General features: G+C 39.8%; 1 protein-coding gene across 4 annotated transcripts in view; it reads right to left on the bottom strand.

Annotated features, from left to right (window-relative positions):
- Positions 1–2614: 2614 nt before the first annotated feature.
- The window catches only part of LOC127451709 (serine/threonine-protein kinase LMTK1-like), a 71096-nt gene continuing 56786 nt past the window's right edge, over positions 2615–16924 (bottom strand). For 3 of the 4 annotated variants that reach the window (XM_051716600.1, XM_051716602.1, XM_051716604.1), the window contains 10 exons: positions 16599–16717; positions 16322–16409; positions 14012–14145; positions 13459–13543; positions 13209–13330; positions 12939–13088; positions 5960–9236; positions 5667–5811; positions 5361–5564; positions 2615–4678 (listed from right to left, as the gene is read on the bottom strand). In XM_051716600.1, the coding sequence (XP_051572560.1) occupies positions 4650–4678; positions 5361–5564; positions 5667–5811; positions 5960–9236; positions 12939–13088; positions 13209–13330; positions 13459–13543; positions 14012–14145; positions 16322–16409; positions 16599–16717 (4353 nt within the window). In that variant the 3' untranslated portion in view covers positions 2615–4649. The remainder of the gene's footprint in view (positions 4679–5360; positions 5565–5666; positions 5812–5959; positions 9237–12938; positions 13089–13208; positions 13331–13458; positions 13544–14011; positions 14146–16321; positions 16410–16598; positions 16718–16924) is intronic. The other variant, XM_051716601.1, reaches the window with a different exon arrangement.

The raw sequence follows: 16924 nt of genomic DNA, 5'->3' as shown, positions 1-16924 counted from the left end.
TCTCACCCCTACATTCAAGAATAATTCAGTTAACTTTTTCATTTTACCTCACTTTGACCATAACCACCCAAAAGAAACACTGATGTTTTGAATGTGATAAAGAACCTACTTCTGCAAGTTTTAGCACAGTATAAAACTATTGAAAGGCATACATAAAGCGAGGTTACAGTGCAGTGATTGTGACGCTTACAGTATTGGCACTAATGTGTATGGGCTCCAGTAATTCAAGGCAGAGCATGACAGGTACAGCTGCACATTACATTTAAATAGTTTATCATGTAAACCGTGTACTTTTTTCTGTGTAACACATCAGATCATATAGGGGCAAAAGACATAATATACTGAGAACTTTGTGGAAACAGATGGGGTCCACATGCCATCTGGACCATCTGTAATATTTCTAGTATTTTTTGTTATTGGAGGTAATAGAAATAAAATTTCTGTAATGAGGCAAAGCATAAGACTGTGTAACAATTTTTGTATTATATTTTTTGGTTCCTGGGTAGTAAGTGTTATTTCCTAATTGCTTATGCCTCAAAAGTATAGAAAATGGCTATTATTCCCCACAAACTTTGCTTTTGTGACTAGGAGTGTGATATTTTGAAATGTATCTATTTCCAATGAGAAAACAGGCGAATTTGTGTCTTTTCGTTCACATAAAGTCAGAAAAAAACAACATATGAATCCAAATTAACATGTATTTATACTAAAGTAATACAAAAATGACTACAAAAGATTTAGAAGTGAGTAGTTTTTCGAGATTTACGATTATACTGTAAATCACTTTCACGAATCAGCCCCCAAATGTAGTCTCCCATCATGTTCTCGTTATACTGTCCTTGGTAGCGGCGTTCAAAGTCCAGTATATCCTGATGGAAGCGTTTGCCTTGCTCCTCCAAATACGCTCCCATGTTCTCCTTGAATTTATCAAGATGAGCATCAAGGATATGGACTTTGAGGGATTTCAGAGGTAGAGCTGAGGAGAGAAACCCATACTATCCCAACCAAAAAGACCTCAACGACTTGATTAGAGATCTTGGTCTCACCAAGTCCAATGCCGAGCTTTTGACATATAGGCTCAAGCAGTGGAACTTGTTGGATGAAAGTGTGCAAGTCGCAGATCAGAGGAAGCATAACCAACCTTTTTCCAGGTTCTTCACCCGTCAAGATGGGCTCTGCTTCTGCCACAATGTGACCAGTCTGTTCGAGGCAATCGGAATCGCCTGTAACCAGAGTGAGTGGCGCCTCTTCATTGACAGCTCATCCGGGAGCCACAAAGCCGTGCTACTCCATAATGGTAACAAGTACCCGTCTCTTCCCCTGGTTCACTCAGTGTACCTCAAAGAGGATTACAACAGCATCAAGACCTTGCTTGATGCCTTGAAGTATGATGAGTATGGCTGGGAAGTCATAGGAGACTTCAAAATGGTGGCATTCCTGATGGGTCTCCAAGGTGGTTTTAACAAGTTTCCCTGCTATCTTTGCCTTTGGGACAACAGGGACACAAAGGCACACTACCACAGGCGGGACTGGCCACAGTTCTCTGTGGGGAGCAACAACATCAAGTGGGAGCCACTGGTGGACCCCCGGAAGGTGCTGATGCCACCACTGCACATCAAATTGGGCCTTATAAAACAATTTGTCAGCGCTCTAGATAAGGAGTCGGCAGCCTTCAAGTACCTTCAAGACTTCTTCCCTAAGCTGTCTGAGGCAAAGGTCAAAGCCGGTGTCTTCGTCGGACCACAGATAAAGAAGATCCTGGATTGCAATGAATTCCCCAAGAAGCTCACCAGTAAAGAGAAAGCGGCTTGGAACAGCTTTGTCGCAGTGGTACGGGGCTTCCTGGGCAATCACAAGGCCGAAAACTGTGTGGAACTGGTTGAGGCTCTGGTGAAGAACTACGGCACAATGGGCTGTAAGATGTCCCTCAAAGTCCATATACTTGATGCTCATCTTGATAAATTCAAGGAGAACATTTGAGCATACTCGGAGGAGCAAGGCGAGCGCTTCCATCAGGATATACTGGACTTTGAATGCTGCTACCAAGGACAGTATAACGAGAACATGATGGGAGACTACATTTGGGGGCTGATTCGTGAATGTGATTTACAGTATAATCATAAACCTTGAAAAACTACTCCTAAATCTTTTGTAGACATTTTTGTGTTACTTTAGTATAAATACGTTAATTTGGATTCATATGTTGTTTTTTTCTGACTTTATGTGAACGAAAAGACACAAATTCACCCGTTTTCTCATTGGAAATAGATACATTTCAAAATATCACTGTCCTGGTCACAAAAGAAAAGTTTGTGGGGAATAATAGCCATTTTCTATACTTTTGAGGCATAAGCAATTAGGAAATAACACTTGCTACCCAGGAATAAAAATTGTGTTACATAGTGCAATCACAGATGGAGGATAAGATCTGCAGGAGCTGCCATTGTTAATAACAGATTTTATTCACAGACGCAATGGTCATTCTTCCTTCTTTAACTTGAGGTTATGCTTCTTGCTTTGGAAAACCACAAATTCAACATGAAACGCAGTTCACAATCCATTCAATGCTATCTGATGTATTTCCGAATGAGAGAGGACATTTAATAAAAAAATGTAAGACGGAACTTGACTTTATTCATCAGAATTGTTTGGATTGAAATTACATTTTGAATAAAGATTATGAAGACAAACAAATTGTGCACAGTAAGACAAGGAAAGTGCATTAAGTAAATAAGCTCAATTTTGATTAATGTTTACTTTAAAGTGCAGAACTTCAGTAGCCCTGTTTATTCGCTCATTCCTTGTAGCTCTCGTATTCAAAGCAAATATTATTCATGCCCGAGACTGTTTGCTAGGCATCACTCCTTCCTAAACATTTTATCTTGATAAGCACCATTAAATGTCTCACAAGTACCATCTGTTGCCATTTACTTTTTTAGTGCCTATTCTTCTGCAGTACTTTCATTACTTCTCAGAGATAACAAGTCCTCTAGTGTATAAATGTAGTTTGTAAAAGGTTTTATGTATGTAGAGAGGAGTTATCTATGTTATAAGAGAAATGAATATCTAGCCAGAGAGGAACTAACTGCACATTTATTAAGATATAAATATGCTCTTGATTTGTGTGGAGTAGTAAATTATAAAGAAAGAGATTTATAGAACATTTCTCAGTTCAAACAAACAAATTGCTTTTACTTGTTCATAGTAAATAAAGTTGTTTGTCATTAAAAAAACAGCAGAATGTGTAAATACTTTGAAGCTTGATTGTTTATATCTTCAATATCTACTGTTGTAACACCCTTAACACCCCAGAGCTAAAATATTTGAGCTAAAAGTAATCAAAAATAGAAAATATTTCAATAATTATTTGAGCAGCTTGCAATTTTGTATATACTTAAAACCCTAATAAGCTGACTACTCAACTGATTGAGTAAATTTGTTCCCTCAATTAAATTGTGATGGCGTTTCCAAAACTTGTTCATTTAACTTGGTGATCATATAGAATGAACTTAACTATTTAAGTCAAGGAAACTAGATGCATGTAGACGTAACACAGATTTTCTATGTAAATGTTGTTTCTGCTTAATAATATCAATTGAATGGACTCAAATTTAGATCATACAATAAGCTTAAATAAAGAATATTATAACTGATTTTAGGTCAATCATAAAATAAACTTATTTCTCCACAGTTATGTATAGACACCTGTAACTCAGTTGCACATGTACAAGGAGAACTGAGATAGTGTTAACAGGGTCCAAATTGACCAAAGGGGACACAGATCCCCGTAATGGTGACATCACTATTTGCAACAAAACAACATAATACTATTTAAATGCTCTAATATGTTCCCATTGACCAAGACTCAACAGTTTGAGTTATTGACTCTTAAAATCTATGGATTTTTAAGAAAAATAAGTTCAAGGAACATAGATATGTGACTTATGAGCCCAAAACTTGACATTTCAAGTAATGTTTTAAATTAAGACAACATGATTTTTCCAGTAATGTCAACATTAGGGTTTACAGTATAGGATGTGATTCTGCACCATCAATGTTTTTTCCATGTGTGTGGGGGCGGGGGGAGGGGGGGTGTGTGGTTAGGGGCTCATTGGCCCTCGACCTGAAACATTTAAAGCACTAAGATCTTTGGGGCTCTAACCACAGATTGACAACATGGGACATATGACAAGCAAATGAGGAGAGCAGCCTTGCACCTATTTTGTTTCCTACAGTGAGTGTGTGTGTGTGTGTATGTGTGTGTGTGTGTGTGTGTAAAAAGTATGGTTTAAACATGGTAATGATATTGAATTGTGCAAACAAGTTATCATTTACATACATCATGATTGTAATACATAGATAATAAATATGTTCTGATACATAGATTTATGTTCTGTTCTTATAACGGTTGTCCTCAAAAGACTGTCACTTAACCACCATATGTCTAGGAACACAAAGAAGGCTACTGTCAATCCACTACAATATGAGGCACTCTGTCCAAACAGCATATCAGGTTCACAGGACCCTTTCGTCCAGCACGTTAAAAAAATAAAAATAAAAAAGCAATACAGGAGAACCCATAGCCTGATCAGGCCAAATCAAACCAAAGAGGTTTTAAACACATCATTTAATAGGTTAAAATGACCCCTTCACTCCTGGTCTCCATTTTCACTGTTACCTGTAGGACAAAAAAAAAGAGAGCGCCAGTTAATATTGCAATTTTTAAACCATGCATAGAGCAACAAGCTTTAATGTAAAACATTAGAGTTAGCGCAGATCTTGCTAGACCTGTCATACTGTATACACTACTAGGACTAATGTATGTGGACATCCGAATGCCAAACCCATGTGTATTGCTGATCACGTCATTTCAAAACCATAGGCATTTATTCCCCCCACTGCTGCTATAACACCTTCCACTCTTCTGCTTTCAACTAGATATTGTTACATGGCTGTAGGGATTTGCTCCCATTCAGACACAAGCGCATCAGTGAGGTCAGGTGCTGATGTTGGTTGATGGGGCCTGACGCACAGTCTGTGTTTCAATTCATCCCTAAAATGTTCAGTGGGGTTTAGGTATGAATTTGTGCAGGCCAGTCAAGTTATTCCACATAAGAAATTTTCTAAAATGTCATTATACGCTAAATCATTAAGATTTGTATTGGAATGGCGGAACCCAGGGTCTTAGCATTCTATCAATATGGGTTGCTCAATGACCAAATCTTAAACTTATACATTTAGTCCCCTCCAGTCTTCTGTATTTGGTTACCACCTTGGACAAACCATAATCAAAAGGGAATATCAACATACTTTTGGCCATGTAGTCTTTCTACATTTATCTTTTATCTTTTAGAACTGACCTCCCATGGAGTTCATGTGGGAGTCAGACACATGCGTGATGGAGAAACGAGAGACATTAAATCGGGAGAGTGGCTGTGCTGGTTTTTCATCTGGAGATTTGACTGGAGAGTTGGGGGGTGTTGTGATTTCTTCAGATCCAGGTTCTGATGTTGAGGGGCTTGTCATCAATGAAAAATCATCTTGCCACCCAAATGCCCCACCTGCTTAGTATGAGAGTTTTATGAAACACTGAGAGAAAGGTAGCTCCTATGCTAAAAATCTATGTATAAAAGTCTTAAATGTACAAATTGCTATTGAACACTTACTTCTTTGAGGGACATTCCTGCCTGATGAATCCTCAGTGGCATTGACCCTATCCTGGGATTGTGGTGACTCTATCTCTGAAATTTGACAATTGGATTCTGCTTCCACAGGAAAATTGTAGTCTCCAAGATCACCAGTGGGGCTCTCCTGAGGCAACAGACAGCAAAACACTGTGAGTCATATCAGTACTTCACAAATACATTTATTTATTTAAAGGAAAGAATTTAAAATAAACGAGTTAAGAAACAAGTTACCTAATGCATTACTCAATATTTCAAGAGATAATTCTACAAACCTGGTCAAACAGAAAAACAGTGACGTCATCAAAGAATGACACAGCTTTTTTCTTGCTCTCCAGCTCATCGCAGAAGGACTGTGTAAGTATAGAGGGTATTTTGAGGAGGCTGCGCAGATGACGTGCACTGCTACGGTCACTCACAATGACAGGCACCATGGGGAACTCTTCATCACTCTCATCACTCTGCTCCTGTATGTTGTAGCAACGAAGTTCTTCGTCAGACTCATCACTATCCCCCGAATCCTCCTCATCTGCCTCCTCCCCATTTCCCAATGGAGCTGGAACATCTATATCTTCTGGCAAAGCAGGAAGAATGTTTTCCAGGGACTCATCTCGCTTTAGTCTTGAAAGTGCCTGGCCTATGCCGTTATCTTCCACTGCATTGACTATATCTTCCCTTTCCTTGTTATTCCCTTCATTTGGAAGCTCTGGATTGTCTCCTTTGTTATTACAGGCCTCCTGCTCCTCTGCTTGGATTATCTCCCCACTGAACTCCACAATGGTGGAGTCCGAGCCTAGTGATTCTGCCGACAAATAATCTCCATTAGCCTGGTGCTCCATTCCTGTGGCCTCTTGCGTTGAAGTGGACCCTTCGTACACGGTGGAGGAGTAGCATTCAGAGTTAGGGTCATCTCCAGAGTGATCAGATTCGAGCCCAATACCATCATCTGGGGTGGACTCCTTGGTCAAGCATCCTCCCATTTCTGGAGGAAAGGGGGAAAGCATGGAAATCGCTGGTACATCTTGATTTGCTCTTTTAAGACACAATTGTTTAGCATGAAGCACAACACTGTTGTCCTTTGATGCAGAAATGTCAAATCCATCCTCTCTTTCTGCACTACGTCTATTTCTCCCAACTGTCTTTCCTGAGCCCTCTTTTTCGGCTTTGAGCTCAAAAACATCATCCTCGTCTTGGCAAACAAAGTTTCGACCCCCTTTACTAGGGCTCTTGTCGTTTTCTGTGTCATAGTCAGAAAAATAAGCAGAGTCTCTGTACTGGTTTCTCTCACAAAGGCCGATCAGCTGTATATGATTGCTACTGGATGAATCTAAGAGCATAACATTAACATCTTCATCTAAATCCATCTGGAGGACAATGTCACACTCTTCTGATTCCACACTGGTGCTAAGGCCTGGATTGCCTTCAAGGTCTTTTATGATAAATTCTGGGGATTCATTGTTCTCAGTGTCATATCCACTATCTAGGGATTTAGGCTGAATGGTTGTGTGGTAACTGTCGGGGCTGAAGGCCTCACATGGACTGCTGCTAGAGGCAAGGTTAATTGTGTCCTCGTGGTGTCTAGACCCAGTTTCCCTCTGAAATGGTCTATGAGTCACATCAATATTGCCCACCTCTGCATAGTCCAAGGGATAATCTGCAAAGACCCCAGAGGTGATGTCAGTGACATCATCACTGCAGTCGTTCATTTCCACCAAGCTGATACTGGAGTTGAGGGGCCCCATTGTGCCATCTGTTAAATTGCTACACTCTGAGACAGTCTCAGAGAGATTCTTAGGGCATGATACCATCTTTACACGCACTCCAGTGGAACCAACTGATCCAAGTTTCAGTTTTTGTGCAGGTGATATCCTTGTTTCAAATAACATGTTTTCTTTAGTCACTACAATCTCCATTGGAAGAGTCGATGGATTAATTCCACTGTGACCACTTACAAGGAGGCCTGATGTGTTGTCTTTGATATGTTTATGACCAATGTTCTTCTGCTGTGTATGAATATGCTGACTTTCTGTGACAGGATGACATTTGGAAGTTGATTCAACATCCTGACTAATTTCAGGGCACAGATGTAGGTAATCTCCACCCTCAGAGTCTGAGTGAGAATTGCTAATGATGGGTGTACTATGTGTGGCTTCCATGTATGAGTGAACTTTGAGAGAATCACTGTAATTATAGGTACAACTGTTGCTTGTTTCCAGTACACTTGATTTCAGTTTCTCGACATAAGTGGAGGGTGTGGGGTGACGTAAATCAAAGTATGCATCTTGAAAACCAACAGCTTTCATACGATCACTTAAACTGTTGTTGTTTGCCGAGTGGTTTGAGTTCCAGTTAGTTAACCCATTCTGAGAGAAAAGATCATCCTCGTCTTCTGGATTGGCACTCACACTGCCCAGAAGAAGGCCATCCCCAGCATCAATATCAATACTCATGTAGTGGGGTCTGGGTACATTCTTTTGTAGGGGGCCCATCATGTCATAGTAGGCCTCGTTGGCTATACTCTTTTCTGCAGCTCTCTGGTTAGACTCAATGTAGGGGTCACAGCGTGCCAAGCTGGGACTGCTAAAAGAGACAGAAACGCCAAGTTGGCCATCCTGTACCACCTCCAATTGATGGCAGAGGCCTTCCGACTCTCTTCTCTGCTGATGAGAGTCTGAACCATGACCTCCAGTCAAACGAACATCTTGTGGTGACTGTTCACCCTGGAAATTTTGCCTGTCATTGGAAGAGAAATACTCAGACTGGTCTGTCTCTTCAGAGTTTGGCACTCTTCTTTGGAGTGGCTCTATGGTTGGGCTACTATCTGAATCATAATCATTACTGATGGGCTCTTTAGCAGCTGACCAGTAGGTATTTGGCTGAGCCCCAATTGGGCTCCTCCTGCTCATAATGGACAAGCTGTTGCTGGCATCAACTCTTGGACTGTAATTGAGAGTGCTGTCCTCTAAGTTGATATTACACTCAGCTGGCTCCTCAATGCGGATGTAATACTCACTACTTACTGAGGGGCTGTGTGCACTCAACACTGGAACCACCCCAGGATGGTCTGACTCATAGTAGGATGGAGAGACCCCAAGAGGGAGGCTCCCACCCTTGCAGCTACCTGTGGAATTGCTAAGAGGGTAATAGACATCTTGGTAATGTGAATTAATTTTTCCCAGTGGTCCATTAGCTGAAGAGGAGCAGTAGGGCTGCTCAGCTCGGGCCTGCTCCCATTTATACTCAAAGTTGAGCCCCTGGCTGGTCTCAGTTACAGTCAATATGTCATCCCCACTCTCAGACTGGAAGCTGTCTGCCATCGAGAAGTGTTCAAGTAGAGGAAATGAGGAGGAATTGGAAGAGGCTGCCTCAGGTGCACGGGTTCTGTGAGAGCTGCTGAAGCCCAGACTCGGCCTGAGAGAGTTCCAGCGTTTCTCAAATTCTTCATCAGCCTCAGTGGCACCTTTAGCACACAGGTAGCTCAGCAGTAGATAAACCTCCTCCACCACAGGCCTCTGCTCAGGCTGTAGCCAACAGAACTGCATTACCTCAAACCTGCTCACAATCAAGTGACAGAAAAAGCCATTTCAGACCAAAAAGTAATATTTGTCAGAACCAGAAATGTTTGATTGCAGAAAAAGACTCAAATTATTTATAAATAATATTTTTTGTGTTTATAATCTTACGATAAACAACACATTTTTTTTTTTTTTTTTGTAAATATGCAATTCTGGTTCTGTTCACTCTAGACCCAATGAAATCAAAATTACAAAAATTTAGTTTAGTGGCTTTTAGGCCACATTCACACTAATCCATTTCAGTTTGAAAACTTCATTTTCAGTTTCAACGTCATCGTTTTCCAAAGTATGTGGTTATTGAGAGCATTTTTGAAAGTCATTGTTTTCAGTGGAGGAAAACAACGTTCTAGTGTGAATGAGAGGCGTAAATGTAGCAAAATCAATGAATTTTCAAAAGATTCTGAACGTGACCTTAGTCCATGTGTGTATGCTTTGAGGTCATCTATATGCTAGTGCAAGGGTCTTCAACAGGGGGTCCACGGTGGTACCGTAGGGGTTCTGCAAATTACTGTTTGATCCACCACTGGCACTCGTAATAATCACTCACACGTGAGCGATAGCAACAGAGAGGAGTATGTATTTTAATTGACAGTCCTTGCACCTGCATGCCAAATCTTCCTCTTTCTTTTTAATCCTTGCTCATATTTGCGCATCCTTTTGTATTTAGTTACGAACTGATTGGAATGCTAAACATTATTAAAGTGTCATGAAACTGCGCTAGTCAGCAGAAGCGCGTAGCCCAGACAAACCATTTGTGCGACCACTGCTCATCACGAGCCGCTCAAAGAGCGACACACATCAGGTTTAGCGATGCTGCAGTAGAGGGTTGCATGAGTAAACGCATCTGCATTGCGTTGGTCGGGCTGTGTGGTTGAGCAGATGACAGCCTACAGTTTCTTTTATTATTAGTTGCTTTTTGCTTTCAGAACAATAGCTTACTTGCCTGGTGTAAATAAATAGTAACCACTGAGATTATCAAGCTGGCATACACAGTCCTTAACTTTCCACACACACAAGAAGGTGACTCTCAAATCAACATCATTAAAGGTGCACTCAGTCTTTGTTTTCCTCTTTGCAAATTTTACTCCAAATGAAATGAAATGTTAAATATATGTATAAAATGTTTCACTCACATGAGATGAAGACTCCATATTATTAACCTTATAAAATTTGCTTTATTCTACATGGACAGGGGTTGTCTGTCTGTCTGTCTGTCTATCTATCTATCTGCAGTATCTATCTATGTGTCTATCTGTCTGTCTGTCTGCCTGTCTGTCTTTTTCTTTTTATTAAGGAAGGGGTATGGAACAGTGATTTACAAGGAAAATTCACTTCATGTCAATAATGTTGCAGACACCTGCTGTACATTATTTAATGATTATTTCAATAGCTTTGCAATATAAACATCATAAAGTATGAACATGCAATTGTATGATAGCTACCATATACATTTTTATAGGTATAAAATGCAACACTCAATTTTCTACAATATGTAAAAATATGCTCCATCTCTCTACAGACCAAGAGGTCCTTGGTCCGAAAATTGTTGAAGACCCCTGTGCTAATGTACTCCTAAACATTGACAAAATTCCCTTTTATTAGACAATTTTTATTTATTTTTTTCAGTCTTTGTCTTCTGAAAAAACAGACCAAATATAATAATGAATCATGCATTACACAGATTTTTGTCCAATCAATGTGCTCTAGAATGAGAATGCCCCTCCTCGCAACAAACCAGCAAGTATCAAATTATTGTTCATGACTGTAACTAAACTAATGCCTATAGGCTATTTAAAACAATGCGATGAGCCCTTCAGTATGTCCCACACAAACTTCTTGTTTCAACAGGAATTACACTGGTGGCCAAAAGTTTGGAATAATGTACAGATTTTGCTCTTATGGAAAGAAATTGGTACTTTTATTCACCAAAGTGGCATTCAACTGATCACAATGTATAGTCAAGACATTGATAACGTGAAAAATTACTATTACAATTAGATTTATTTTTTCAAAACTTCTTAAACTACTTCAAAGGGTTCTCATCAAAAAATTCTCTATGTGCAGCAATGGCAGCTTTGCAGATCCTTGGCATTCTGGCTGTCAGTTTCTCCAGATACTCAGGTGACATTTCACCCCACACTTCCTGTAGCATTTGCCATAGATGTGGCTGTCTTGTCAGGCACTTCTCACGCACCTTACAGTCTAGCTGATCCCACAAAAGGGGTCAATGGGGTTAAGATCCATAACACTCTTTTCCATTTATCTATTGTCCAATGTCTGTGTTTCTTTGACCACTCTAAACTTTTCTTTTTGTTTTTCTGTTTCAAAAGTGGATTTTTCTTTGCAATTCTTCACATAAAGCCTGCACCCCTGAGTGTTCTCTTTATTGTTGTTCATGAAACTGGTGTTGAGCAGGTAGAATTCAATGAAGCTCTCAGCTGAGGCGTCTATTTCTCAATCTAGAAACTCTGATGTACTTATCCTCTTGTTCAGTTGTACATCTGGCTTTCCGCATCTCTTTCTGTCCTTGTTAGAGCCAGTTGTCCTTTGTCTTCGAAGACTGTAGTGTACACCTTTGTATGAAATCTTCAGTTTTTTGGCAATTTCAAGTATCGTATAGCCTTCATTCCTCAAAACATTGATTGACTGATGAGTTTCTAGAGAAAGCTGTTTCTTTATTGCCATTTGTCACCTAATATTGACCTTAAGACATGCCAGTCTGTTGCATACTGTGGCAACTCAAAAACAAGCTTCATTTAACGAACCAAATAGCTTTCAACTGTGTTTGATATAATGCCGAGTGATTAGTACCAAATTAGCAATTTAGCATGATTACTCAAGGATAAGGTGTTGGAGTGATGGCTGCTGGAAATGGGGCCTGTCTAGATTTGATCAAAAATTACTTTTTTCAAATAGTGATGGTGCTGTTTTTTACATCAGTAATGTCCTGACTATACTTTGTGATCAGTTGAATGCCACTTTGGTGAATTAAAGTACCAATTTCCTTCCAAAACAGCAAAATTTGTACATTATCCCAAACTTTTGGCCGCCAGTGTATATCGACACGGCAGAGAACTGTGCTTGTCAAGCCATTTCATGTGGTCTTAAACCCTAAAAACTCAGATATCAACATTTCTTTTTTTGTTGGCACTTGATGTAGAATTTAATAGCACTGTAATGGTGCTCTATTATTTTATTGTTTTATGGTCTGCTTGAAATGCAGTTTAGCAGGAAAGTAGCCTTGCAGGCTTGAAGTAGGTTCATTCATAATTTAGAATCTTCTTGGGGAGGGAGTGGTATAATTGTATGCATGAGTGCTCATTATTAAATGGACAATGGTTGATAGTGTGTGGGTGTATAATTAATGACTGTGTGTTTTCAGGACTGGATGAATTTATGATTGATAGGCTTACAGAGGAGAAGAATTAATGATTGACCACACAGGATGTGAGCTGTATTTATTTGTTGGTCCTGCCTGGGGAAAAGGTAATGATTGGTGGAGGCTCCTGTGGTTGGTTAACATTGATTGCAGTATGTGTATTTGAAGAAAAGCGATTGGTGGGTGTGCCTGTAGTGAGAAACATGATTGGTTTGGATGTTGTGAATGGGGAGTTCTGACTGGCTGACATGAGGGGATAGGCAGCTTATCATGATGATTATGACTAACGAGATGACTCACCAGCGCTCAGACAGAGGCACTTTCAGCAGGGGCTTTGGCAGTTTGACCTGCTGTTCCTTCACAGCGTATGTTAAAACCTGCCTATCAGAATAGTGCCTGTAAGGCTGGTTACCCAGTTCAAACAGCTCCCATATCGTTACACCCAGTGACCTGCAGGGTCAGAGAACCAATAAAAAAAAACATAGCAAAGAATCTGTTGGTCGGCAGCAATCTTTATTTCAAGTATAGGCACTGAATGTCATGTTTTAATTCCTCTGAATAATTTCTCACCAGACATTGCTGGCCTTGGTTTGGTCCACTACTAAGAGATTGCCATGGACTTCGTCAATAAGTTCTGGTGCAATCCAGCGAAGTGGAACCCATATTTGATCTGCTGTCACATAATAGTCATCCTAACAGAGGAAGAGGAAGTATTGATATTAAATAAGCAGGAAAACAGAGAAGAAATACAGAGGCAAGCTGTCACAACAATAGGATCAGCATGAGTTGTGAACAATCCCAAAAATCTTTACAGACTTACCTTGTACTTGCTGTGGCTAAGACCATAGTCTCCAACTTTCACTGCCATCTCTGAGGTCAACAAACAATTCCTGAGAGCCAGGTCACTGTGAACAGGGAAAAATGGAGCAATGTTTGTATCATTTATTGGCTATAGAAAGATAATCTGTCTATCTAATGCATTGTCTAATGCAACAACACTGACTGCACTCAAAATAAGGTTGGGGAGGGGAGTTGCAGGAGTGGACAGCTCTCCCTCAGTAAAACAAAATTCTGTAGGAAACACTCTTTCCTGTCATTGGCAAACTTTCATGAGAGAGTGTCAAAGGAAGTCTGCAGTGTCATCTCACATTTTCTTCATGGGTCGCTTACAAATAATTGATGGTGTTCGATGAGCAAGGGGTTTTCCCCCAGCAACAAAATCACTGATGCTGGAGTCTGTGACATGCACTCAGGCAGCACCAGGATATTGTTGCCAGGAGACACCACATCCAGAGGTCCAGTGACCTGCTGGGTGAAAAATAACCAAGAGAATCAACATGGGGTGAAAGGGCCAAAGGCCAAAACATCCTTACCTGTGAATGTAATTGTGTTTGTGCAGGTACAGAAGGCCAGATGCAATCTCACATGCCATTCGCTGAAGAATCAAAGGATCAGGGGTCACTGTGTCTGCCGCCCGACAGCTGCGCAGGTATCCCTTAACATCTCCCTATGAAAACCAAGCACCTATCATACTCTAAGGTAACTGTGTGTAACAATTTTGGTTAACTAATGTATTTTATAAGTGAAAAATCACTACTTTTTAGACTGTCAGTTTGTAACTGTGCAAATGGATAAGTCCTACTGTAACCAGCAGAGGGATCTTGCTGTATTTCACAGCACAATATGGACCTTTTGAAGTCACATAATTATTTGATTAAACCACTGAATCCAAATCTTATGAAGCGCTTATGAAATACATCACTCGTAGTGATTGGCTGCCGCCTGGTGCTTTCAACTTCTCATTTGCATAACGTCAAGCATTTCTCAACTTTTTTACACCCTTGGCCATTCTCCAGGCTTGATCTGTTTCGCTGTCAACCCCACAATTTCCCGTGCGAGCGTGTCGCTTGACTTCCATTGGAATTAATTGAAAGCGCCCGTTCAACTCTGTTTAAAACATGCCAGTGGAAGCGTACATTTATGGCCTCTTTAATGGGTTGTACTGTTGTTTAAAGCGTTTTGGGTCATTAAAAAAATATCCTTTACATTTCAGAAGACAAAAACTTCAGTAAACATGAGTTGTGGAAAATTAGATGTGATCTAGGAGCTTTAAACAGCTTTATACGGTGCCTGCAATTGAAGAGACTGTAAGTCTATCCCTCACAGCCTCATTTTCATTCACATCAAAAATCTAACATGGCGCTACTGTGAATAAGGTCTGCAATATTAGGCGCACATGTCACCACTGGGATGCATAGGCATAGACACTGATATATAGCAGCAATAAGGAAAATTATATGTTGATCATTTTATTTAGGCTAGTTATTTATTTTATAAATAAAGTCAATCAAATCTGCATGAAAACCACATCTTGCTGCAATTATTCTTCATAGCCATGCAGGTTGTCTTATTTAATTATAAGGTATATGGGAAGTCAAACATTTAAAAAATGTGAAGAAAAAAAACAAAACATGCAATGAACCACACAGTGAGAACCATTGGACTTGGCCTTTGCACTCTGGACTCATAACCACTAGACATACCACTGGTTGCTAGGGCTGGAAATCGATTCCAAAAACAATCGAGTCTTTGATTCTGAGGAGCTGGGAATCGAGAATTGACTCCAAAGTTTGGAGTCCATCAAGTTGCTTTCCAGACCGATATAGTCTGCCAGTGTTTTACTTTGGATTAAATGAATAATCAAGTAAAATGCCAATTTTGTGACCAAAAATTGGCCTACAATAACATCTTCCCTGATGTTACAACACCTGTCCAGGAGATGACAAAGGAGGATCCCGTGACAGTGAGTTAGCTCCCCAGTTCACATCAGTAAACTGGTAGGTTAAAATTCAAATGACAAATGTATTGCACTTATAAAGCGAGATTCTAAAGGCTGATACTATACGCAGTTACATAAATGCAGATGCGATAGGCCATCACATTTAAATACACGTTATGAAAAATATTTTTACATTGTATCAAATAAACATAGTATGTTCTACATACAACCTGGATTTTTTTAATAGCTAAATCTTACAACTAAAGTGTATTGTTTGGACATTTAATTCAGTGTACAAAAGGTAGTGGACAATAACATACATTAATAAAACTCTTTCTGAACATGTACAACTGATGATTGGTAACAGGTAATTTCACTGTATGCAAAATGTTGCTTTTAACATTTATTGTGTGAGCTCTTCGAAATACAGGCGCATCTGCTCAGCTAAACTTCCCTCAGATTCATGCTATAAGACTGAAGCATCACACATTGAGGATGTGCATATATAGGCACATATTTCTTTTTAGACTAGACCGATTTTAAGAAAATGTCAAGATCTTCTGTCAATCATCTATCATAAATAGTGCAAAGAACGCTTTATATTGCGCTGTTTATTATGAGATTTAACAGTTTTTTTGGGAATCGAAAAAGAATTGAGAAAATTAGTCTGGAATCGACCCTTGGAATCCATTCCGAAACCAGGAATCGGTATCGGAGTCCAAAATTTCTGGAATCGAACAGCTCTAATGGATACACATTGATTACAAAGAAAACTTAAAAATTGCAATTTATGGGAATGGGTTGCTTGCCCATGGTAAAAAGGAAACAGTACTATAAGTGGTCAGACCAGCTTCAAGTATGTTCTAAATATGGTGAGGCAACCAGGTGACACTCAGTGACTTACCAAGGGGCAGTGTTCCATAACCAGCAGATAGGGCATGACTTCTGAACACTGGGCCAAACACTGCAACAGGGCAGGATGCTGGAGAACCCTGTGAGATTCAGATACACTGTTATCCATTGCAAATTAGATCTATCATTAATTATATTTGATTTTTTGCTTCCTTGTGAAATGTAAACATTATGTATTCACTAAAATGTAATTAAATAGAGCATATGAGGATAAGGTGTAAGGAATAGAAAAGAAAAGAAAAGAGAGAGACGTGAGGATAATTGTATACCGGTAAGGTTGGACCTCTTCAAGGAACTGCATCTGCTCCTGTACACTGGCACTAGACTTTAGCTCCTTAACCACAACCTGTGTGGTACTGAGTCCAGCATTCACCTCCCCTAGTAAAACCTGAAGACAGCCCAAACACACATAAACACAGAGAATTGGTTCACACCTACCACCATGTGAAACTGGCAGCAGAAATTAACAGAGCATGTAGACTGCACATGCTATTTTGAGCAAACTGATCATACACCTCATATGACAACATGCCAAGAACATTAAAAAGTAGCTTATTATATCAACCTCATGAGGAGGGTACAGAAAAACATTGAT

The sequence above is a fragment of the Myxocyprinus asiaticus genome, chromosome 14, assembly GCF_019703515.2.
Source record: "Myxocyprinus asiaticus isolate MX2 ecotype Aquarium Trade chromosome 14, UBuf_Myxa_2, whole genome shotgun sequence".
Lineage (NCBI taxonomy): Eukaryota > Metazoa > Chordata > Actinopteri > Cypriniformes > Catostomidae > Myxocyprinus > Myxocyprinus asiaticus.
Note: the sequence above shows the minus strand (reverse complement) of the source record. Positions and strands in the feature narration are given on the sequence as shown.